General features: G+C 45.0%; 1 protein-coding gene across 3 annotated transcripts in view; it reads left to right on the top strand.

Annotated features, from left to right (window-relative positions):
- The first annotated feature begins 765 nt into the window (after positions 1–765).
- The window catches only part of RUNX1 (RUNX family transcription factor 1), a 171,129-nt gene continuing 146,026 nt past the window's right edge, over positions 766–25,868 (top strand). The window contains exons 1-5 of one of the 3 annotated variants that reach the window (XM_040545378.1): positions 766–1,065; positions 8,929–9,090; positions 9,207–9,273; positions 10,315–10,514; positions 16,876–16,989. In XM_040545378.1, the coding sequence (XP_040401312.1) occupies positions 10,469–10,514; positions 16,876–16,989 (160 nt within the window). In that variant the 5' untranslated portion in view covers positions 766–1,065; positions 8,929–9,090; positions 9,207–9,273; positions 10,315–10,468. Of the gene's footprint in view, positions 1,066–8,928; positions 9,091–9,206; positions 9,274–10,314; positions 10,515–16,498; positions 16,691–16,741; positions 16,990–25,868 lie in introns of those variants that run through there. The other 2 variants (XM_040545379.1, XM_040545380.1) reach the window with 2 other exon arrangements.

Below are 25,868 nucleotides of genomic sequence, written 5' to 3'. Positions count from 1 at the left end.
GAAGATGAACATACAACGCTGTTTTTTTGTTTGTTTGTTTGTTTGTTTTTTAACTGACAGACAGAGGAATTTGGTAGTTTTTTTTTCTGTTTCTGAGGGCTTTTTCTTCTTCTTTTTTCTTTTTTTATTCAGCATCTTTAACACAGCCTCCTAAACTCCCTTCTCCTACTCATCCCCTTTGCTTGCCTATGCAGAGCTATTAAAGGCTTATAATGGAAATATTTTGCATCTATGTAGTGGAAAACACCCGTTCAAAACCGGATGTTTGAGATCACAGGGACTGACCCAGAATCTGCACTGGGGCAGACATGAAAGCATGAAAATTTCATTCACAAAGGTTTTCTGGGGACCAGCTCTTTTCTGCCTCAGCATAGTCACGCACATGCTGGCTCAGACGCTCCCACAGCGCTTCCAGCACGGAGCCAGTTGCTTTCAAAGTTATGCAGGGCTACATCCTTAATGGACAGAGGCCATGAGCGCGACTGGGAACAATTACCAGCTGAATAAGATGTTCGTCTGCGAGGGGTGCGCTTCTGCCAGCTACTACCCTTGGACAGGCCAGGGAGCGAGAGGCACAGTCAGTCCCACGCCTACTTGTTTTCCTTCCCTCCGCTGCCACGGTTTCGACTGATTTTGATTACCCTGGCGCCAAATAAATGAAAACATTTCATAGACATATAATCACTCGTCACTGCGAAGAAAGGAAAATGCTTGTGTATCGTGTGTTTATAAATACGCCTAATGAAAAAGGGAGAGCGCTGTCCTTCCCAGTCTCGTGTCACGCCGGGAAAGCCAGCCGCTGCTCTCATCCCAGCGTGGTCCTGGGGTGCCGCGGGGGGATGCATCGCCTGCCCTCTCCCCCTGCCTGGGCTTTGACAGTCCATGTGGGGTGTGAGAGGTAAGCGGTGCCAGGAGAGCCTGCAGCAGCATCAGAGCAGTGCGTGGAGGTGGCGAGCTGGGAGGGGAAGGTGGTAGGACAGTGGTTTGCAGGCACAGCCTGCCAAAGCTCGCTCAGGAAGAGACTGGCGTGTCTTCCAGCAGATCGGGGAGCTTCGTCGTGGCCAGGTAAAAGGGAAGAGTGGTCGCGGCCTGCTCCTCAGGAAGCTTTCCTAATGATTTGGCAGTGGGCTTTCTTGATGTATTTATTCGTTTTTAGCTAACGGGAGTGTTTGTTTTGCCTCTGCGTTTTTAAGGACAGCGTGGCTTGTCACGTAAGGCTAAATACAACTCAATATGAGAATGTCATGCCCTAAATGCAACCTTTAAAAAGGCCAGATCTTCTACTGTAAGAAGAAAATAAATGTGTGTAAATGTCATGACAAAGTGCCACTAAGATGTATCCATTAAGCTCTTTCGACCCTTACCTTTTACCTGTCAGATCTGCTGATAGGTTACTGTTTGCATCTGCCTTGGATCCATGAACACAGGCATACTGTTGGCCTTTTCCAAACTATTATCTGAGATGCAGTTTGTAGAAGGCCTTCACACTGAGCTTCTTTCCTTCCGAAGGTATTGTGAGCATAGAGCAGAGTAGAATAAAAATAAAATGGATAAAGTGGACAAACAGATAAACTACGGTGGCAAGACGTCATGCCAGGTGCTTGTGGAGGTGGGTGCTGCTGCAGGAGCAGCTACATTGCCCCACACAATGTGCACTTGCAAGACCAGGGTGGGCAGAGAAGCAAATGAGATTGCTAAGTGCTCCTTCTAAGTTGCTGCACCTGGGCACAAACCTCCTGCAACAGTGGAGAGGTGCAAGTGGAGACACTGCTCTAAAAGCAGTGAGCTGCTCCTTCTAAGGTACAGGCAACTTTTAATTCACTTTTTTTCTTTTTTTTTTTTTTTTTTAATTTCTTCTTTTTTTCTTCAACACTATGAAGCTGATGCAGCATTTCTGTTTTTGTCACCCTATTGTAAAAGTAACAATGTTTTGTGTTCTACTGGAAGTACCACAATATGAAGAAAAGAAGATCATTATTTTTTCAAAGAATGGTCAACAATTTATTTTTCTTACATTGTGATGGAGGATGGCTTTAAATATTTTTCTCTCTAGTCATGTGACTTTGAAAGACTGCCTTGTAGGACTTGAAGATTTCAGATATGGTACCAACACCAAAGCAAAACTGCAGCTTGATGTGGGCTATAGAACCACGTCATGCCTTCCAAAGTGGAGAATGACCTTTTTTCCTGGAGCCAGGACACCCCAGGCATGTAACTGTCCGCTGGGTGTAGTCTGGCCAACAGCACAGGCTAGCTAGATTGTGTCACCTGATAGAAACACAGAGCTTGAGACTGAAAGGGACCTAGGAGGTCATCACTTCCATCCCCAAATTTAAGCAGGACCAGCTCTATCGACAGATAGCACCAGTATTTCAAGCATTCCCACTCTTCAAAACCTCCAGTGATGACAATTTTACAGTCTTCCTAGACAGTTTATTCTAGTGTTTAATTACCCTAAACAATAAAAAAGTTTTTCCTCATGTCTAAGTCTCCCTACCTGCAGCTGAAGACCATCACTCCTGACTACCTACAGTGAATACAGAGCATGGCTTATTCCCTTCCTACTTGTTAGCACATGATGGGTTTGAAGACCAGTATCAGCTTTCCCTTGAGAGACTGGGAAACAATCTCAGCTAAATCTAACCTATAGACCGCATTCTTCAAGGCTTTCTCTGTTGGCCTCTCCAGTTTTCCCACGTTCTTGAACTACGATGGACTATGGAGGGCTGTGCTCTCCAGCTGGGGTTTTGCCAGTACCGACTCAAGCAGAAAGACTAAGCTGCATGAATTGCCCATGACACTCAGCACTTGCTTTTCCTGTAGCCAGATAACGCTTGCACTGTTAACTACCAGCCCCATGTCTTCCTCTGCAGAACTTCTGCTGAGCCAGTGTTTCTCCAGCTGCTGTTTGTGTAGCTGATTATTGCTAAACACAAGACCTGGAACTTGCACTGGCTGAATTTCACCCTCTTTATTCACACTCTTGCTCGCTTGGCCAAGACCTTCTAGGACTTTAGTCCTGTCTTCCAAAGTGTCTGTGGTTTCCACTCTTTTGGTAGCATCAGTAAGAGTAGGGTGTGTTTCCTTTCTGAATGAGTTAACACAGGGAGATTGCACCTGATGCTTGTTTTCTTTGTCCTTTTTAGTTGCTCCTCCATGCCATCTTACCCTCAAACCACTCATGGGTACATGAACCAAAAAAAGCATCAGAGATGGCTTCCCTCTTTTCTAGATTTCTGAGAATTTATCTACTATCCTCAGGTTCCCAAGGGGAGTTGCTAACAGCCTGGGACAGCTTCAGCCAGCTGCCAAACTATCCTAGGGTTCATTTCCAATGTAGTCAAAACACCCAAGGGTGCGTCCCCACTAGTATTTCAGTTTGAATCAGGAGTGTGCTTTCGAAGCACGTCTCCTGTTTGTTCCCCTTGATGGCACTTGGTCTCACACTGTGTAGTATTAATGGGACAAAAGAACCCGATGACTTTCAGATGATGCTGATGTGGAAGGTGCACTGTGGCCCCACTCAGTCTCTGGGTCAGACTAGCAGTAGTTTGAGGTAAACCTTCCTGAAATATGCATGATGTACGAGTCAGGTGCTCAGCACCGGCTGTTCCCTGGCACTATTACTTCCAGTGATTCCTTTCTATATACGCTTGAATTCTTGCCTCGCTGTCAACAGCACGACTTTGTAAGCCAGCTCCTCATAGCTGACCAGATCCACAAAGACATGCATGAAAGATATAACATGCTATGCGGTTTCCTTGGGATCTGTTATAAGGTTTCCCTCCCCAGTGAACAACAGACTGACTCTTTCCTTGGAGGGTGAGTGTTAGGTTACTACTGGTTTGACACACTCAGGCACGTGCATAAAACCTCCCTGCAACTGTGGAAATGCTCCCGGGTACTGCTCCTCTGAAACGCCCTTTGTAACCAGGCATCTGGCTGTCATTAAGGTACAATTTAACTCAAAGAAAAATCCCTTCTTCCCTTCTTCCATCATTAAATACAGGGAGGTTGAACGTGTCTGCAAGAGTCATCACTGGCACACGTTACTTAAAGGGTTCAGAAAGGACAAAAATATTCTGCCTGCACTGATGTAGAAATGGCCACATGCTTGCTAAAACCGCACCTGTGCTCCCAGGAAAGTCACTCTCATCTGGTGACTAACGTTAAATGCTGCCTAAGTCTCTTAATGAACCTGAGCAGGTAACTTAAAGCAGACCATAACTGAGTAAAGATACATAAATGACTATTAACTTTTATTTAGGATACTGACCAAAGTGGGTTTTCTCACATATTCCTGAACTTAGACAATTTCAGGTCTGCTGTCCAGACTCTGATGTCAAGACATAACTGGCTAACTGTGCTACCCTCTGGAAATGCTATTTGAGGTTTCTCTTATGATGCTATGTCATTGTCCATGGCAAAATATTTCAACACCACATAAAGGACATGCTTTATGTATTATTACCAAATGATACAGAAATGCACAAAGTTCCTAAGGAATACAGAAGGAAATCTGTTGTTGATCATTTCTGCTCAACTTTGATGCAGATTGTTTAATATTTTATTTAATTAGCATTTAATGTGCCTCCAATACAACGGCTGCCTTTTTCCACTGAATGCCACAGAAATGTCTGAACAAAAGAAAAATGAAGCAAAGGTAATGGAGTACCTTGTATTTTGCATGTGTGCATAAGTTGCAGTTGTGTTTTGCTGTGAGTGAGGACTTTTCAAAGGCTTACGTTCAAGCTCTCAGCAAATTTATTCTCTGTTTTGAAAGGTAGCAAAAGGGAATTAAAAAAAAAAAAAAAACCTACTTTGCACAAGCAAACAAAAGTAGAATTAATAGATAGAACTCCAATATTTCCCAATAGTTGCCTTCGACTTTGTAGTGCCACAGATCAATTTCCATTAGGGAGGAACTTTTGCTTCCTGCTCTAGTTGTTCTTCACTTTCCTGGCTGTCCTGGGAAGCAGGCATTTCGTGGTGCTTCTTGTCTGACTGCTCTAGCCTTCAAGGATGTGCTTCAGCTTATCTTGTGCTGCTTTTTGGAACAAGATGGAATTGAAGTGCCCTTTGTCTTAAAACCATTAAAAACAAAAATCATAGAAAAAAGAAAAAGAAAGAAAGAAAGAAAGAAAAAGAAAGAAAGAAAGAAAGAAAGAAAGAATAAGAAAGAAAGAAAGAAAGAAAGAAAGAAAGAAAGAAAGAAAGAAGAAAAAGAGCAGACATTTATTAAGAGCAGACAGAGAAAGCAAACTTAAAGGAAAAAAGTTGGCATATATTTGGCCCCTTCAGTCATAAAAAGTCAAGCTGTAGAAGATGTTTTATTCTCAAAGCAGCTGGAGTAGAGCTCAGCCACTCTGGTGTTGAGTTCTTTGCCCTCTCTCAGACTTCCTCAGCAAATTACAGCCACTATATATGTCACTGTCTGAGCCTGAAGGGAGGATGAATAGTCTTACATATCACTGAAATTGTAAACTGTTCAGAGCAGTAGCTAAAACTTACTATGCAGTTGTACATTGCATACTCCCAGACGCTGGCAGTACAGTTTCTAGGAATATACAGTTACAGAAATGCATCACTGTTACTTCTGTGATGTTCCCCCTTTACTTCTCCTTTAAAAATTCTGTTCTGAGGTGTGTTCCTTGGTCTCTTCATCTCTATTGTCCTCCTCTCATCACCTCTTGCAGGTGCTTGAGTGAACATTGCATTGGAACAGGTTGCCCATGGAAGTGGTGGCACCACCGTTCCTGGGGGTGTTCAAGGAAAGGTCAGTGCCACATCTACCAATGGCAGATTTCTAGCACCTTTGGTGAGACCACTGAGAGTTTATCCAGACAAAATTTCTCAGTGGTTTTCATTAACTGCCCTAAAGGGGCACAAGAGGAAATAATGCATAGGAGCTGATGTACTGATTAGCTGGCGTGCTACCCTTACTCAGAGTGTGCCGAGGAAGAAACGAAACCAAACCAAGTGACAGCTGCTGGTAAGTTTTTATGGGGATGGAAATGAGCTGCACTCACTCCCAGTGGAAGTCCCAGGATTCACAGTAAGGCACAAAAGGCTCCCTTCCCTTGAGTGCACACAGGAGCAAGGCGCTGCTTCTTCGCAGTCATATGACCTCAAAGTCAAATAAACATACAGATAAGAAGACAGTTCTGGTTTTTAAAGGGGCAGAGCAAAACCCAGGATGTGCCAGGCACTCTGGAAGAATGGCAGCTCCGTGGGTCGATTAGGTCACAGCACCAGTGTGCCTGGTGCCGGGGACAGCAACACAACCCCTACATTGCTAGCTTCAAGCAAATAAGCAATTGCCAGCACTCAAAGAGAAAATAAATAAACCTAAACAAATTGTGTTTATTTTAAGACTACGGTTCAAAAACTAGGGGCTCGTTTCCAATGACATTCCTTCCATTGAGTTCAGCAGGCATTAGATCAGGCTTTCAGATGTTTGAAACCATGATTTCTGCCGATATCTCAGTGAGCAACCTCCTTTCATGGGTTTCCTTCTGCTGATGCCATTTTATCTATCTGTGTGGTCTGCTCTGAAGCTCGGTGTGCTGTGCTGCTGCAATCAGAGGAGATCCAAGGATTCCCCAAATGCTTTCCCTTGAGGGTACTTGGCATGAGACTTTTCCAGGGAAAAAGAACCTTTGAACATTATTTGGTTGTATGCCTTCAGAGACAAGCACACAGCAAGTAGGATTCAGAGTTCAGGCTGGGAAAGACATCCCTGCCCAGTTCACTACAATTTCTCAAACATGCACACCCACACCTCGGGCTGAGGGCTGCTCAGTTATACTGACACATATTTTTTTTTCTGAAAGAAATCCCGTGGAAACTTGTATGATATGGATTGACAGCGCAATGGATTTTATCATTTATCCACTGGCAAATTGGTCCAGAAGGAAGACAGTGCCAGTTTGTTTCAAGGGATTTGCTCCTGGAAAGCAATGTGAAACTACAGGATCGCTCTGAAACTGCAGTTAATGGTGAATAATGTGGAGCAAAGAGGAACAGAGCTCCAGGATAATATCCGAAATTTTCCAGTGGTCACACTACTGACTGCAGCAGGATTTGGAAAGATTTCTTCCCCAGGGATCCTACTTTTCATGTCAGGTCTCCATTCCACATCACTTTTTTCAGCTAGGTCCTGACAGGCTGGGAGACACAATAATCCCCCGAGCAAAATGGAGACCAGCACCAGCTTTTACTGATCACTTTTACCGTTCACTGAAGCTAAACCAGGGGGAACCACTTCTCAAACAGAGATGTGTGCAGTTGTTATTAGGAAAGCATACACTGTTGACACGATTTGTATTTTGATGCTATTGGGCATTGAGATGTTGGGAAGAGGGACTTCAAAAAAATTTATAGGTACACTATGACCAAGATTTTTAGAAGCAAGTAACAGTGTTGAGTGCCTCATTTTCTGAAGTGAAACCATATCTGAAATTATGAACCAAATTAAAGGGACCTAACTTTCAGAAAGGACCAGGCTTCCTATCACCAAATCGTTCCATGGGCTCATGCTGGCAGTATGAAAATCGATAGCTGCTTCTGACAATTTCCACCATCACACCTACAGAAGACTTTCTAGCCAAAGAGATTGTTTCAGTAAGATCATCTTCCCTCCCAAACTGAAGGGAGTTGCTCGTTTTTCCTACAGGTGTGCTAAGGTCACAACTCTAAACCTATGTCAACACAAAAAGCAGTTTTGCATGTTGTTGCTTTCTCTGTTGTGGTATGATCTGTTTTATGTGCATGCTTGCAGCCCCGGGTAAGAGGGTTCTGGTATGGTATTTCAGGGAGAGTTTTCCTCATAATTTCTATGACTACTGAATAAAAGGTTGCAGACACAAAGGTGAAATTCTGTTCTGGGTAACTCTAAGCTTTTAACAGGGAAGTTCCACTGAAACCATGGCATTGGGCTATGTTTAGCTGCTGAAAAAAGAGTAAAATTTAAGAGAGAGGGTTGAACAGGATTCAAAGGTTGTAAAAACAGAATGAAAACTTTTCATTTGCAAGTTTTCCTCCCATTCTAGTGTCTGCTTTTTTATTGCTAGACACTACCTTGAGGCTACAAGGAATCTCATACAGCTGTCATTGTATCTTTGTAGGTTGGCCAACACATGACAAGTTATTAAGTGATGTGAACAGAGTGCTATTGCTTGTGACTGGACCTCTCATCAGCCCAGACTCCCATCCTGTGACTCACCAGTACTTCTTTCCCTAAGGAGAGAGCCTAAAGGAAATCCACATCACAGTTAGTTCTCATTAGCTTTCTACAGTGTACCTCATCCCACTGACAACCATGCATAAACTGAGCACATTTTTCTGAGAGAATACATTTATTACAGCACCACCTCCACACTGCATTATCAGACGTGCTGATGCTGGGTGGAAGAGTGGCCTAATATAGGATGATTGACACATAAAGCAAGACTGAAGCTGCTCTTTATGGAGTACCCTGACTACACCCCATCCTGCTTTCAGCATTTCAGTCTGTTATACAAGTAAAGGTGTGGATGTTTTGTGGGCAGGAAGACAGCAGTCTCTGGGAAAACAAATGCCTTCTTTGCTTGCTGAAGAGACTTTGCTCAACACAAAAACAGACCTGATGCGACAGCTACCAGCTGTTTAGGGGAGTGGGGATGGGATCAGCTCCAGTCGTGCCTGCCACTAAATGGCCATGCGTGGGTAGGCACCTGGCTCTTTGCTGGCCTGTAGGTAAAGGCCTTCAAATAAAGATACTCTTACAGCCACACCAGATTGTATTGTAATCAAAAGAGGGTACAGTCTGGGGGCTTGGGATGTTTTTTTTTTTTGCTCTGACAAGGCCCACCAGGATGGTCACAGCAGATGTAGCGGTAGAGGTGTGCTGCAGCTGGCAACACAAGAAACTCAAACATTGTTTTGCAGGATGTGCCCAAACCTCAGCTGCCCTCCACTTCAACTTCGCATATCTCCAAGACAGCAATTAACACATCCAAGGATTTCACATTGAGGAAAGGAAAAAACCCCAGACATTGCCATAAGTTCATATGGAAGAAAAGGCAAGCAAATACAACATGGAAAAATGAGGTAAACAACCCCCTTGTACCCCTCTTTCTTTTGTTAAGCTGTTTCCCAGGATGCAGTGTTAAACCTTTCCTTCAGAAAGTCTATGACAATAACTTTTTTGTACTGGTTCAAAGCAGGTTGTCACTTCCATTCTCCTTCATTTAAGGCCGGATGATCAACAGCACTCCTCTGCTTTATTTAGTGGTAAGGCTTCGTTTATACGATGCTGCATACCTTTTTCATGAATCTCTGCCTGTTTTCTCTAACCGAGTCAGCCTGCTCTCATTGCAATTTCTTCAAGACTTGTCCATTTCCCTGATCAGTCTTGCCTCTCTGAATTTATCTCTGGCTTTCCACTTTCTGCATCAAGTGCAATGTTTGCGTCCTCAGCTCCACAACACTTCTCACTTCTCCTCGTCTCTCTCTCTCTTTCCTTCTCTCGACTATTCTCATGCTATGCAACTGCTATTGCAAATGGCTGCTCCCCAGCCTCTTTGTTCACCCTTTTACATCACAGTCATCTTTTCTCCATGCTGCCTCTTATACCCCAAACCTCCTTCCAGATCCTGCTTGTTAGGCATTTTCCCTAAGTCAACTAAGACCAGACAGGGGGACAGTTAATGTTAGGAGGATTTTTACTATAGGCACATAAAGAAATTTGGTATGCATTTTTCAGTGAGGTTCCTTCAGCAGTGGGGCATCCAAATCCTTTGGACAGCTTTGGAAAATCTCTGGGAATCTGCTTGCTCTTTACAGGGGTGCACAGGTGGGCATTCATCAGGCTTTCATACGGAATCAGCCAGGAGCTCAGTGGAGAGGCAGTTGCAGACTATTGTGGCGGAGGGCAGTAACTAGGTGCAAGTCCCAGGCCGCCAGCTATTTCACCTAAAGCCACCTCCAGACGTGGCACCACACCAGGAAGAGGTTGGCATAGCCATAGACAACAGCCTTATTTGAGAACGTTACCAACTCCAGGTTTAATTTATCCATCATCAGCAACATGCTGATGTTCTTACAGTGAGTGAGCCCTACCATAAATATTGAAGTCTTTTCTAAGCAATTAGATGGAATAAGGTATTTTTACCAGGATTTTCCATGAAACACAGATGCTAAGAATTATTCTTGAAACCCACAACATATAAGTAATTTGTAGTTTCCTCACTAAGTTACTTGAATTACTTATCTTTCTAAAGTAGCTACTTCTTTCTAAGGAGCTATTTAATTTCTTATTTTCTCCATTTACAGGAAAGCAATAAGTTGCTTTCAAAAATGTCACCAAGAGCATCCAAAAACGTAAACAGGGGAAAATAGCTGACGACAGTATCTACACAGTCCTACTGAAGTGTCTAAAAACAAGAAACCAAAGAGATGGTGAACCCTGCAAAGCTTTCCCCCACTCATGACTAATCCCATTGATTCCAGTAAAACTTCTCACATGAAGAAACGTAAGCATGTATTACCTGTTTCGCTGTGCTTGCTTCGTGATTTTATCGATGGAAGTTCAAACGCAGCCCTTGCAGATTTAATTCAAGTTCAATTCTTGCCACTGGTTTGTGTTAGGATATTATTTATCCAGCTTGATCTGGTCCTCTCTTTTATTTTCAGCCAAATGAGATTTTGCTCATGCAGTGATTGAGAAAATGTACAGTGGTGGCACAAGTCAATGTAAAGGATGGGTTGGGGCTCTGGCTGGAATTTGCTCCCCAATAAATGAGAAAGGGAAAAATGGAAAAGTCAACAGGGTGGGGAGGTGCTTGTGTTAACCCGTGTGCATCACCTCTAATTAGGCACTGCTGTGTCTGGCATGAGGGAGTAGCACACCCCTGGCACTCACTAGTTCTCCCATGAGGTTTAGGGACATACAGGAGAGATCTGCATTGGTGCTGGCCTGCAATATTTGCAGGAAAGTTCAAAATGATCTGAAGTTTTATGCAAGCTTCTATGTGCAAGCAACTTGAGGTGCTTACTGGATATTTGAGGCCTTTCGTTTTCCCCTCATTTCCTGGAATGCTCCCACTTTTTTCTGCCCTTTACCCCACTGTCCACAACCATTTAACTCATTCCAATCCACCAGCAAAAGACTGGTGAAATGCTCTCCAAACTCAGTTACTGACAATAAATTATTGGAAAAATAATAAAATAACCTCTGTATCCAGGGGGAAAAAGGACCAGAAGTTGTGGAGTGATAGTGGTCAGGTTCTGCATTATCAGAGTTGCTGTAACAGAGCACTCTGTAGCAGCACTGATGTAGCATTTTTGGTATAGCTGCAAAACAGGAAGACCAGAAGGAAACAGTTCATTTAGGTCACTCCTTTTTTTTAGCTTAGTTATTTAATCTGGGTCACTTTTGAAATGAAAAACTAAAGCATCTTCTTTTGAAACCGTTGGAGTGAAATGCTTGTTTTTTTAAAAATGTTTCCATGCTCCCCTCTGCCATGTTAACTGACAGCCTCGAATACCAGCCAGATCCAGTTCCTCTTAAAACAGCATCCATTTTCTCCTCCACATTTGTTTTAGTTATCATTTGTATATCTGTTACTTACACTTTATTCATACTGTTTTGGGAGGCCACCACAAGGCAGAGCTCGCTGATGATGGCAAGCGAGTGCTTCTCTGTAACCCACGCTCTGCTATCCTGTGATGATCTTGCAGGGTTGCCTGGTCCATGCCATTGCCAGCCTCTCAGCACTAACTCAGCGAGTGGTTCAGACTCATGTTTTTTAATGCTGCCATTCATTAGCATTCACCTTGACATATGGCGTGGGTTTAGGTCAGCAACTAGTAGTGTTTTTCCTTTAGAAGGGATGAAAATTTCAGCTCTTTTTCTGGCACTGTTGGGCAGAGAAATACATATGCAGGTGTTGGAAGCCCCAAGCCTTCATTTTGGCTTCCAGAAAAAGTAGGAAGCAAGTAAGAATATTAAGGAGGGAAAATACAAATTATGTATTGAGCAAAGTGTACAGGGAGCTTCATACCTGCTCTCAATTTCTTCTCTGCAACTTCTGTGCCAAAACACTTGGCATGCAAAGCTGTGTCAGGGAGAACCTGGGCTGTGTTTCTTTGGGGTATATTGGGGGTGTGTTAGAGAGTGTCACTGGAGTTTGGATAAAATATTAGGCTTAGAAGATTTGAAGTTTTCCCTGGCTTCAAGATTTTTGGAACTCTCATTGGCTGCTGGTGAGCAAAGGCTGCAAGCATTTGCTTTGCTTTAATCTTGCTCTCTCCCATTGATGGGACAAGGGCATGTAAAGGAATTGCATCTCCTGGTATTTTCCTGCCCCAGGTCACCTCAGCCCATTCAGCAATTGTCTGTCCCTGCCCAAGTTTAAACCAAACGTGCTGTGCCTAAGGCTGGCCAGGCACCCGGTGTATTTCATACTGTGATGTCCAGGCTTTGATGTGAGGGAGCTGAGCCACAGAGCGCACCTAACATGCAGGTTACGCCCCAGGGTCCAACATGTCCTGATGCATTGAGATGTGTGGTGTTTGTCTGGAAGATCCTGAGGGATAAAAATGACTCTAAATGGAAAGGAGGATGAAAACTGAGAAGCTGCTATCACTGGAGGGAAGGAAGCCTTTGTCTCTTACAGACGGTCATTTGTAGGGCAGTTGGAGAGACCACATGCCTCCCTGCATTGTTGTGTCAAGACTCAGACTGTAAACCTGACCTTGCAACACCTCTTGAGAGTGGACGAAATAATCCCTAAATCATTCTGGTTTGGGCCATTCAGTAGCTTGTGGCATTCTGCAGCCTGCAAAGTAGCTGGCCTCTGGGGCGTACCTTGGTGGGGTCAGTGACTACCATGCGCTGCAAGGGAAAAAAGGCAGTTTAGATGTAGAGACTGAAAAATCTAGGCTCTAGGAACTTCCCCTGAGTTAATTTTTCATTCCTACCAGTGAAACCTTAAGTGTTTGTTGTAAAACAACAACAAAACAGAACTGTTTGTTTCATAGTTGGTTATTTTTATTTATTTATTTATTTTGTCATTTTCCAAATTCTGGCAACCTTATGAGTCTCCAAATGGGATCTGTTCACTGAGAGTAAGGTTCTAGCATACATACATATCCAGAATCGGGGCCTGTTTACTGGAGGTCATTGCCCAGCCAACAACCCCAGCCAAGGGGCCATACTCTGCAGTGGCAATGTAGAAAACAGATTTCTTAGTGTCCCTGAATCTGTCTCCTACCCCCTACACCAAATTAAACAAATTTGGTTTGGCAAATTTGACTACTGGCACAATTTGATCTTTCCATCATCCTGTGGTGGCTTGTAAATTTGTTTCACGATGTGTCAGCTTTTAGATCTAAGACTGATATTACTCCCTGAAGGTTAACCATTATCTTGCATCTTATTCATTAGAAAGCAAAGGATGTCTAAGTACCAGTGACATGAGTTTTCTAACAGCCTCAGTTTATAGTAACTTCAGGACAGCTTTAAAAAAAAATGAGACTGGCATTAGTGATGGCACAGCTCACATGGCAACCTTTGGATGCACTCCTTGGGACATGGATTGTGAAATGATCCAGTTTATTCCTTTCCTCTGAGCAATGCCAGCTACGCTAGTGGTAAATTTTGACACAGATTAATTGTAGGGCTGTAGGAACAGCTGATGTGTACCCAGCGGAAAATGGCACCGTGGTGCATTCAGCATCAGCAGCAACATGTTGGTGGCTCATGCTGGTGGGATTCACGGCTTCTCTGGCAGGCGTATCAGTGGCCTGGGAGAAGTGCCATCCATCCTCTCGCCTGGGTGTAGCACAGACTTGCATAGCACAGTCTGTTCCTTGAAAATCCAAGGTGGTTAAAGCCTAATAAAGCATATTCCTGCGTACTCTTTGCAGCTGACTTCTGGCAGAGCAGAGCAGAGACCGGAGTGGCAGGCTGCATTTCGAAACACTCAGTCTTTTCCCTTGCATCATCTGCCCTAGCAATGAGATGACAAAACCAGCCCAACTGTTGCTTCTCACATAGCATAGCTATGTCCTGGCCTTCACGGCAGATGACGGGGGTGAAGGCATTAGCATCGCTGGCATTCGTGGTGCGCTGACACGCCGCGCTCTGCCCACAGCAACGCGGATGGCCACGGCACATGCTCTGCCTGCCTGGACGTCAGCCCTGGCCCTGGCAGCAATCCTGCCCCTCTAATACTAGAAGAGGAGAAATAAAATGCGTTTTAAAACCTCTCCTCTCCCCTGCTGGGCTCCCTCTGCAGGCACAGCCCAGCCTAGCCCAGCGGGGCAGCACAGCCCCCCGAGCTCCCCGTGGGCACTGGGGCAACTTGGGCTTATGTTTCCCCTCCCAGGTGAGCGCCTGGCACAGCCAGCACAAGATTTTGCCTTCAGTAGGTGCTCTCTGAGGTATTTATGTCATAATGGAGTGAGGTTTATCCCCCCAGACTTGCTAAAAATTGGTAACAGTCAGAAAAACAAACAAACAAAAAAACATGGTTGGGTCACTGGCTTAGTTGGAGTTCAAGCAGGAGTTTAAGCTGAGCTCACTGTGAGGCAGCAAAGTGCCCCAGCCTTCCTGTTCTTGCTGTCCAGAACTGCTCCTTTTGCATAGTGAGAAGACTCCACTTCAGCAATTTTTTCTTTTTGAGGAAAACCTTCCTCACATGCACCCACAGCTCCCCCCACAACTCTGAAGGAAGCCAGGGCGTAGGCTGCAGTTGCACTAGAAATGTAGGCAGTAAAGCAGTGTCAGGAATTTGACTTCCAAAGTTGCAATAAGCAGAAAAAAATGCATGAAGCGCCTGCTTTTGTCAAGGTATTCCTGCTCCAGGCTGCAGGTGCAACCGCAGAGCCCTGTGGCAGTGCTGGGTGCGATCTGCATGGACGGTGCCTGCGTGCCAGGGGCTTTGCTCCTTGCAGGAGGCAGTGTGTGTTATTACGTGTTTGTGCTCCACCTACCAGCATTTCTGCTAATATTGCAAAGGCTTCTCGCTTTTTTTTCACCATGGTGGTCGCTCGGAGCAGGCAGAGAAAGCCTCATTCTGTGTCAGCCCTGCTTTGGGTGCAGACCTTTTTCTGGCTAAGGTTGAGCAGGCTGCTGAAGCTGAGTGGCCTGGGCTTTGCGCCCAGGTGCCAATGGGTTGCTGCCCTCTGGTCAGAGGAGAGGAAAAGGAGGCAGAAAGTGGCACAGCAGACACTTCTCTGTGCTGTAGGAAGTGATTTTCCTCCCACACCTTTGTGCTGTTGCAGCCAGAGTCAGAGCTGCCAATTGGACATAAAGTGTAGGACCTTCTCCTTTTTTGTTTGTTTAATTTTTCTGGGTAGGGAGAAGTAAAGGGAAGAATTTAGGACAAGATAGATGCGCTGCCACCTCAGAGATGTTGTGCTGCATCCAGAGGATTTTACTCAGTTTTGCTCATGGGTAGGGATCCTTCTGACAGGAAGGCGAATTGTGCTAAACAGGGACTACCGGATTTAACCTTATGGGAGAATTCACAAAGCTCTCGTGTGGGCTCACAGAGACTAGTGTCCTTCAAGTGCTCCCCCAGAAGATGCCATCATACAGGTTCAAAATAATGTTGCTGTTTTTTTTTGTTGTTGTTGTTTTTTTCTCTTTCCCAAGTGTTTCTTTTTCTTTCTTTTTCCTTCTTTCCTTCTTTCTTCTTTTCTTTCTCTCTTTCCTTCCTTTTTTCTTTTTCTTTTTCTTTTTCTTTTTCTTTTTCTTTTTCTTTTTCTCTTTCTTTTTCTTTTTCTCTTTCTTTCTTTTTCTCTCTCTCTTTCTCTCTCTCTCTCTCTCCGTTTGGTTCATTTCTTTCTTTCTTTCTTTCTTTGTCTCTTTCTTTCCTTTTGGTTTCTTTTTTCCTTTCTTTTTCTTCCTTTTTTTTTTCCTTTTTCTTTCTTTCTTCGTTTTTCTTCCTTCCTTTCTCTCTCTCTCTCTCTTTGTTTCTTTCTCTTTTTCTCTCTTTGTTTCTCTCTTTTTCTCTCTGTCTTTCTCTCTCTGTCTCTCTTTCTCTTTTTCTCTCTCTCTCTTTTTCTTTCTTTCTCTCTTTCTTTTTCTTTCTTTCTCTCACTTCTCTGCAGTGTACTTTCCCCAGCCAGTGGTCTTCCCTACCACTGATTCCTAACGTTGTACAGGATGACTTACACATCCTGCCCTAACAGTCGACTAATACCCGGGTTTGAATTACTATTGAATAAGCAGCAATGAAATCCCTATCAAAATAATCAGTAGTTCCAAAAACCACAAACAACAAAACAAGCGGCATTGCACTAGCTCAGCAAGCCCGCCTGCAGCACCGGGGCCGGTGAGTCATTTCTCTTTTCCCTCCCTCAGCAACCTCCATGGCTGCCTCGCGCAGCCCCGGGGAGGGCAGGTGGAGTGGGTAGGGCATGACTTCAGAAAGTTAAAAAAAAAAAAAAAAAAAAAAAAAAGAAAGTAAGTCGACATCACTCGGGTCACGTGACACGGAGAGACCAATGGAGGCAGGTTATGGAAAGGGGAACAGTTAAATTTGTAATTTTGGTTGTGTGAAACACTTCTTTGGGCCTCATAAACAACCACAGAACCACAAGTTGGGTACAGAGGCAGTCACACAAGAGCGGGTCCGGGATATTGGTCAGCAGGCAGGGCGAATCGTTTTGACTGCAAACCACAGAGTTTCGTAGAGTGGTAAGCATCATCAACCACAACCGATCCGCTATTTTTTTTTTCTTTTTAAGAAACAATTTCAGAGTTCTTTTAGCAAAAGAACCTTATAATCCGCTTTGGGTTGCTCCAGAGGCAGCGGAGTGCAGAGAGTGATGGCTGGGCAGAGGGTGGTAACAATGACCATTCTTCTTTTCTCGCTTCCCAAGGTAGAAGAAATCATATATTCCTTCACTGTAAAGAGAGAGTGACTTTTAAAGAGGAAACAATGGCTTCAAACAGCATATTTGAGTCACTTCCTTCTTACCAGCACTTCTTGAGAGGTAAGTGCCATTCAGACTTTCTAAATATGCTTTTCACTATCCCATACTTAAGAAAATGCATGTTTGGAGAGTATTTGCGGACATTCTTGTAGTACATACTTTTTCCCACTTCGGTCTTCTTTGAGGAGTTCTTGTTCAAACTAATATCTGAGCTTGTAGGAATACCACCTCATTACGTATCAGTCCGTTAAAGAGACTATAACAAGGGCTCATTTAAGCTGTTCAAAGGGGCATTGCATGCTTGTGAATTTTCTCTTCATAAATCAAAGTGTGTTAGAGTAGCTCACATGAGTTACTGCAGATACAATAGCAGTAGCACAAGCCCCTTTTGATTCTTTTTGGCAGAATTATGACTTTTTGAGCCACTGCCATGAAAAATGACAGCCAGCCACATACGACACCCATTACAGGATGCACCCCAGCAAGCGAGCAGCAGGCTTGTGCCTGCAGCCAGCAGAGCGTGATGCTGTCTCACTTATGCTGCGCTGTCAGCCTGAGTGAAGGCACACTTACCGGGGGAGAAGTCAGGGAAGCTCAGAAACCTGCTTAAACCTAGCTGCGACTCACATGGCTCAGGAGAAGAAGCAGCGTGGCTAAACTCAAGAGTTTCTGTTGATGCCATGAGGGTCTTGGATGACTGCGAATTGTTGGCAGAAGCCACCCCTAGAGAAATGAATTAGTCCTGGCAGGGCTGAGGTGGGAATTGGACTGCAGCACCTGGCAATTTGTCCTGTTTCAGAGTGACCAAGTGTGCTCAGAGGATCCCTCAGAGATTCTCACAACCCCCTGTGGAGCTGATGCTTTAGTCATGGGTTATTCATACAAGTAAGCCAGGGACTGGCACGAGAAAATTGCCTGCTTCCTCGCAACTACCTTCCCAAATAGCTCATGATACAGCTGAACTTTTCCCCTTCCACGTACACCCTCTGAGCATCCGAGCCCCTTCTGCGGCGCCGTGCCCAGCCGGATGACAGTGCGCACAGCCAGGCACAGATCGCTCATCAGACTTGGCCAGTGCGCTGCAAGACGGCAGTGCTGTGTAGCTCTTTATAGCTGCAGACTACAGTTTCCCGGCCTCGCTGGTGGTGTCAGTGTGAGTCATGCGTTATTCATATTAATACTCGAGCCAGGAATGCGGAAGGCTCGTCCCAGCTGCTGTGTCACAGCCGGCAGCCGCTCGGCGAGCCCCGTGCCGCTCCTGCCAACCGGTGACTGCTGAAGGCAGGGTGCCTAACCGCCCGCTGTCCCTCCTTGCTCTCCTTTCTTCTTTTTGTCCCCACCACCACCCTGTCCAGATTGCAAGTTTTTCTGCATCGGTCTTTCCTGACGCCAGTGGAGAGCTGAATCGCAGCAAGCTGCGCGAGTCGGGCGGGCGCGCAGCATCTCCCAGCCGGCACAGGGGAGATGCCGGAGGTTTGGCAAGAGGTGGCTGACTCCGGTACTAACGTTTCCCCGGCACCGCTACCAAGCAAAGGAAGCAATACTGCTAGAATAAAAAGAAGGATCTTCCTGCGTTTTGTCAGCGTTTGTTTTTTTTTTGTTTTGTTTTTGTTGTTGTTGTTGTTTTGTTTTGTTTTTTTAGCTCACCCAACTATTTGCTGTTTAATCTGTAGCACAGGAAGGCTTGTTGAGGAAATTCTGTCCTTCTGATAAAATAACAAACAGTGAGCCTCCCGGGGCAGTGCTTGCAGCATGCCAGGGCACAGCCAGCAGCCGGCGGGACGAGCTGGGGACAGCAGGAGCCATGCTGCAGGCAGGAGCCCAGAGGGCTGGGGAGTGGCTGCTTGAGGACCAAAGGCCGATCCTCTCTTGTCCAGGCAAGGTGGAGGTTCATTAAGGCTGCTTAATCCAGCAAGTGGTTTCGCTCAGCGCTTCTTTATGGGTGTTATTATCCTCTTTAATACTGTTTATATTGTGTATATATTGTGTATTTATATTGTGTATATATTAACTGGTGTTGTAGTACCAGTAATTTGTACTCTTTCATGGGCTAAGTCCCCACTGCATTCAATACCTTAAGGAATCCGATGCTGGCAAGCCAGGTACACATCCTGGTACGTATCCAGCAGAAGCAAGATGAAACTGCAGCTGCATAGCGCTAGAAGAGTTTGGGCAACAGCACTTCGGTTGGGTTATAAAGCAAACGCCACATCGTTGCGAAACATTATTGCATTTAAACGTGGAAGCCCGCAACGGTTTTCCAGCTGTTCCTTTCTTGTTCCTGTCTTTGCTCAGAAATGAACTTCGAACAGTTTCAAAACCCTGGGCACAAGAAAAGTAATGCTTGGGCCTCGGAGCAAGAAAAATAATCATCCCCAGGGTGAATTGTTCTCACCCATATTTCTCAACAGTGTTTACATAGACTGGCCATTAGAAATGTCCAAAACCATCTCTTCATTTTTTTTCCCGCCAAAATTTATTGCATTTTCTCTCTTAACTGAAATTATGAGTTAAAGGGAAAAATAACAAGTTGTTTTCTGCCGTGGATTTCACTTTATCAGTCCGTGCAGTTCTCTGAGAAGGAAATCCATAACTCTTTTTTAGCATGATACTATGTGAAAATTGGGAAAAAAGAGGGGAGTGGGGAAGCAGAACAATTGTTCCAGCCCCTGTGAGCAGTGACAGATGTAGAAAGCCTGACATATTAATTGAATGTGGTACACCACAAAGGATATGGCCCTTTTTCTATCACACCACACCAGGTCCTCGCTTCTGCCACTAGGTAAAGAAATGAGGATTGTACTGAAACCTCCAGCGGTGCACTCCGCCTGCTGAACGCATTCAAATGCTTACCGGCTCCGCTTCTAATGACGGCCTCATTTTCCTAATGGCCTCTTTCAGTTTATGGCCCGGGCTGCATGTCAGGAGCACAAAATAAGAGCCTTTGTAAGTGTGTAGCTGCAGTGCATCCCTTTCTCAAATACGGGATCGTATCAGCAAGGCTGTAGTTTCAACTGTTCCTCTAGCAAGGTTTGAAGGACAAGGACAAATTTGCTGCCCCTATTTAATGGTGAACGCACATTCGTGTGTACAGGCTGGGTTGCAACAGTGGTATCTTGGGGGACCAAAACAAGGACCACTGGAGAGCCTTCTGTTGAAGAGTGCATATGTAGTTTTTAAAAGTGGCCTAGATAATTACATGATACTACCCCACCCCATAACATCTTTATTTTTCTTAGGGGGTGTTAGACTGTCCTGTAAGGTTTCCTAATAATTTTGCCTGCAAAGGAAGACAGCATAACTAGTCTTTTTATAAAAACATAGGGTTTTTATGGGGCTCTAAATAGCATGAAGCATAATATTTTCCAGGAGGGCACTTTTTCCTCATTTTCCCTTTTGCTGCAAGGTCTAATTATTAAAATATACAAAGAAGGTTGCTCCTGGTTTTTCCTTTGTTTTATTTTTTTGTTAATTAATCAAGGCAATGAAACCTTGTGGTGCAACATTTTGTTGGTTTCTTATCAAATGGAAATAAACTCCAGCAGAGGACCTTTACAACATGGAAAACCACACTGCATATACCTTCTTCTTAGTTATAATGTGCTGCTAGTGCCCAGCCACTGCGGGTTTCCTCCTTTGCAAATGCTAAATAAAAACATGGCAAGAAGCTCCTCCTGCTCATGAAGGGCTTCTGTGCCTGGTCCTGTGGACAGCTATACCCAAGCGTACAGTTTCTCATTGCAAGTTGGTGGCAACTTGTCTCCTGTCAGTGACCCCGTGTTTGTTCAGCAGGGTGCACAACCCCGTGCTGAAATCAAGGCAAGCGTTCACCTCCGTGCTGAGCATTTCCAGGAGCAGCCCTTGTGTGGTCATGCTGGGGCATCAAGTGCTGCAGAAAGCACCTGCTGCTGGCACAGCCTCTTCCTGCAGGTCACCCTGTGTGACATTGATAGAAGTAATCACACGCTAGGAGCAGCTCTGCAAAAAAACATGTTTCTCTGGGAGATGCATGGTACCCAGCACTGCTGTGTATTTGGAAAGGCTTTTCATTCCCTCACTTGGTAAAAGAAAACACTCTTTTCACAATGGCATAGGCTGTGTTGTCACTGCATAGTGAGGAATCTTGTCCAGCATTTTTTGCAGGCTGCCTGAACTCTTACAAAGAGTTAATTTGTGTCAGCATTATAAAATGCTAACTGCATCTTGCAAATAGGAAATTGAACTAAAGCTCATAAAAACCTTGGCTTACTGGAAGAAAAAACTTGCATAATGTCTGATTTACACAGCCTTCTCTCTGTTTGAGACTTGATTCACTTAAAAGCCTTGAGAAACGTTGAGAGACCTGAACACAGGAATTCCTGTGAAGCAAGGGGTGGAGTGAAGTATCTGACAGAGATGAATATATTGCTTTGGTAAGATCGAGAGACTTTCTCTGAGGCCAGAGAGTTTAACCAGTCACACTCAGTGTAGTGATGTACTGTGATGACAGTCTCAGAGAGGGCTTAGGATTAGGGCTGGTGTGCAGATACCCAGGATAGGCTTGCCCTTTATCCCATGGTCATTAACAAGAGAGCGCTGCATGGCAGCTCTACACTTCGCACCGTGTTTTAAGCCTGAGTGCCAAGCTTCAGCTCTGAGGTAGCTCTCTGATGGGAAATAAAAGTCTCTTCCCTATGCTGCCAGTGCATGCAATATGGATAGAAAATAAACTGCATTTTTTTAATGCCTAGAAGATAACCATAGTTTAATTTGACTGCTAAGGCATGACCCCAAAAGAACAGTCTGCTTATCTTTAAGTGCATGTGAAGGCCAGTGATATTGGCAAGTTCATGGAAGTAATTCATGAATTCCTGAAGAATTTTGCTTCTAAATGCAGGATGAATATTTGCATCATTCTGTTATTCTAGAGGGGAGAGGCCACAGCTAAACAAAGTCAAATAAATTGCTCTTCTTGGATTTAGAAATGGGCATACTTGCTTTAAAAAGCTAAGAGGAACAATCCTAAGGAAACAGTGAAAGCATTTCCTGTTAAAATACAACATTTTCTTCCACCAACAGGAGACACGCACCCTGCTGTGTGACCTGGCCACACGCAGCAGGGACCCGCTGGTCCCAACAGTGATATCTCCAAAGTGGCTGCCCAGAGGTCTGGGCAGGGGTGTTGGGGCCGAGTCCTCTTGTGTGGCTGGGGAACACAGAGGTGAGATGCAGAGTAGGTGAAATGCCACTTGCAGGAAAAAGATCGTGTGGGCCAGTGCTCTGCAGAAGCTGCCAGCTACGGTGCCTCCACAAAGAATATTTTGAGGTTGCTCTGCAACAAGAAAGGGAAGCCTGTCTTCCTCCTACACACGTGGGGCAAGGGTTTGTACGTTGAAGGCTGCCACGGTGGAGGAGGAAGACTGCCCATGTAGCTATCGAGACCTCTGTCAGAGGCATGGGCTGCTTGTATTGACAGGTAGGAAAGATACGGCACCATGCGATGGGAGAGCTCAGGAAAGTCCTCCAGCCCCCACAGGGGCTGATGCTGGCAGATTTTCTGTGCTTCCACACGTTGCAGTGTGCAAATATGCCTTTGCTCTGTTTTGTTTTTGTTTTTTTTTTTTTTTCCTTTTTTTTTTTCAGTTTTGATTTATTTACTTGTGTTTTCTATTTGTTTGGGTTTTCCTAAAACAACTCTGTCAGTCAGCTCACCCTCTCCTACTCCTTTCTCTGTGCTTAGTCAATGAGGCAGAGTACGGTAGAAATAGTTTTAAACAGAGGGTAATTACAATCAAGTGCTTGATGCCATGAAATTCTGTTGAAATCCAAAATTTATTGAAACCCAGGGTCCATAAAACAGCTGAGTCTGTATGCAGATAGCAGTTTCTTGATATGCACCAGCCAGGAAAAGAAGCAGCTTTGGAAGGTTTTAAGTTCTCCTTCCGTCTCTCACTGCCGTGTTTCAGAGCACAAACCAGTCTCTGCTAAAGCTTGGAAAGAAAGCTTCCCGTGTAAGCAGGTCTGTCATCTGCAAAATGAATTGTGGCTGCCTCCAAGACATCTGGTACCAGCCACGGGGTAGGTGAGTCACTGGTCTGAGAGAGGGACAAGAAAACATTACATTACCTTCATTACCTCTTCTGTCATCTTACGAGAATTGGTCGTATTCGTATAAACTTGAGTCAGCTTCCCAAATAGTAGATGAATAGTATGGCTATCTCCTCCCTGAAGTGTCCAGACAATTGAAACAGGAAAAATAGAAAGGGCACAGAAAAGCTGGCTGTGAAAGCAGAGCGGCAGAGAGTGCCAGTAGTTGCTACCTGGTAGAGTTTCCAATTCATCCTTAATGCTGTCCGCAGGGCTCACCACTTCTGCTTGCAAGTGAAACTGTGAAATTGGGTAGTTTCACTTCACAAAGATCTGTGAGAACATTTTCTCTGCCTTTGATCTGTCTGGGTTTTTCAGCCCGCGCTTTTTGTTTTGAGTTTCTGATTCCAGTGAACACAAAAGCAGCCCAAGTCAGGGGCTTGGGGCTTTTTCTTTTGCCTTCTGAGTATTTGCTCTTGCACTGTACTTTCTGTTTTCTGGTTTCACGTTGGAGCCATGATTTTGAGATGTGTTTGGGAGCTGCCCTTAGGTAGGGTTTTGGCTGTGAGTTGAAAGGCTGACCTCTCATACAAATCTCTCCATGAATGCGGCGTGAGGGGACTTGGAACCCGTCGGGTTGAATGTGATTTGTTATAGGCATTTCACTCATCTCTTCTGAGGGCAAGCCTTGCAATCCTTGTCAAACCAGCAACCTCAGAAGGCACTGACCCAGCCCTTGAAGTGCATTTTTTGCTCTTTAGAAGAGAAAGATGACCGTTTGAGAATGCTTGATTTTGGGGGGCAAATGAGCGCGGAGCACAGCCGAGCATCTGTTTCCTTTGTGGCAAACGCCCTGCACATCCCCAGCTCTGCCTACAGCTCCCATAAGTGCGCCATGCAGGCCTGCGCCATGCAGGCCAGACACATGCCTCACAGGCCCTGGGGCATTCACAGAAGCCTTGAACAAGCACTGAGGGATGCCGAGCTCAGTGAACATCGCTAAAGCATCCTGCACGGTCCCCACTTTTGGCAAACGCACACACTGTGAGGATGCTGAGCAGCTGGAGCAGGGCATCTCAGCCTTTGCAGTGGGCAGACGAGCTTCCTTGCCTGTCAGCACTCGGGTCTCTATTTATACGTGCTGCGGTATCAAAGGGTAGTGAAAGGCAAGCTGGCACAGCGAGATGAAAGCATTCGTCTGTCTCGCATGGGTAACACAGACAGATGCAATCGCGCGGGCGCAAGTCACTGCCAGCCAAGCCCTCGGAGATGCCAGTGTGCACGGAGCCGAGCGGGGGTGGCAGGCATGCCTCCGGTTTTCACTACTGTTATTATACACGAGGGGCTGGTTCAAGCTGGCGCTGCTTTACACCCACATGCCTCCAGCCGTGCTTCTCCTTTTCTCTGTAGGCACAGCCGGGAGCTGAAAGCATGCCCCAGAGCCAGCAGCGCTTGGGGTAATGTCCTGCCCCAACCCAGGCTGTGACAAAACGGCCACCGACTGCAGTGGGGCTGAGCCTGTCCCTTAGAGCAAAGGCACATATGAAGATGAAGTCATGAATGAGTCTGGAAATTAACTCTGCATGCCAGTGTTCACATAGGGGCTGAATGAAATGCAGCTTTAAGGTGCAAGTGTAATTCTTGTGACTCCAGTCAGCAGAATCGTAACTGAGAATGAAAGCTTTTGCCTCTCTTACCTTGGAAATATCGGTGTGGAACAATTATTTGTGGCCTATTACTCATGGTTGTGGAAGGAGCTCTGTGTCGGCTGGGAGGTTTTCTTTTCTGCTGGTGGCATCTCATACATCAAGGGTGTAAGAGAGATGGGCGAGGTGTGCTCCCTCACCAAGCAGTGAGGAGAGCCTCTGAGAGAAGCGCTCTTTATCATGTGCCATCTCCTGTTCTCTTGTAGAAGGACAGAGAAGGACAGGACTTGCATGAGCACAACCACAGCTTGGGAAAGTGACCCTGAAAGCACTTTCCAGGTAGGAGGTAGTGAGGAGGAGGAGGTCTCACCTGCCTGGTCAGTCTCCACGTGGCAAGGCTGCCACAGGGGCTGCTGAAGGTGCCGGTGCTGCACATTATCCTGAGCAGGGCGCTGATAGAAAAGTGCATGCTGCACCCAGTTCGTAGGAAGTGCAATTTATTTTACAATACAGTTACTAGATAATATCAGACTTCTGTAAAACTGTTTTTCAGGACCTATATGTAAATGAGCTTGGGGTTTTGCATAGACTGGGTGTAACAGAATTCGTAGCTGGAAGATACACTCAAGTTAAGACTTTGTTAACCCCATTTGCACAGGAGTCAGTGAACCAGTCGCTGCAGTATAGGGTAGTTTAATTGCTCGTCTGTATTACACATTCTCTATTTTGCTTTGCAAAGAAATTCAGTACCTCTTTGCCCACCACATCTCTGCTGTGGAGGTCCAGTCACACAGGGTCCTTCAACAAGCTGGTAGCCCTGCGAGGAGCCAGACCCACGTCCTCCAGGCCACAGGTGCAGTGCATGCTCCTACAGCCACCCGCTCCCAGTTTTGCCATTTGCTTTTCTAAATGAAACAGGCTGTTTTGACTGCAGTATGTTGCACTGTTGTGGAAACCAAGGAATGGCTTTCCTAGGTGAAAGGAAAAAGTGACAGGGTAAACCTCTTAAGCTCAAAAGTGCTGAAATAAACCATTCAAGATTTTTTTTTTAATATTGTTTTTTATTTTTCTTCTACTAGGGATTGCAATACCTAGAAAATGTGTTTTTTTTTTTTTTTTTTTTTTTAAATATAGTTTCCTAAACAGTCCAAACAATTTCAATTACTACTTTTAAAGAACGGCATTATTTTTTATTGATATTTTCAATGCATCTATTTTACACTATGC

This window comes from Cygnus olor, chromosome 1 (genome assembly GCF_009769625.2).
Source record: "Cygnus olor isolate bCygOlo1 chromosome 1, bCygOlo1.pri.v2, whole genome shotgun sequence".
Classification (NCBI taxonomy): Eukaryota; Metazoa; Chordata; class Aves; order Anseriformes; family Anatidae; genus Cygnus; species Cygnus olor.
Note: the sequence above shows the minus strand (reverse complement) of the source record. Positions and strands in the feature narration are given on the sequence as shown.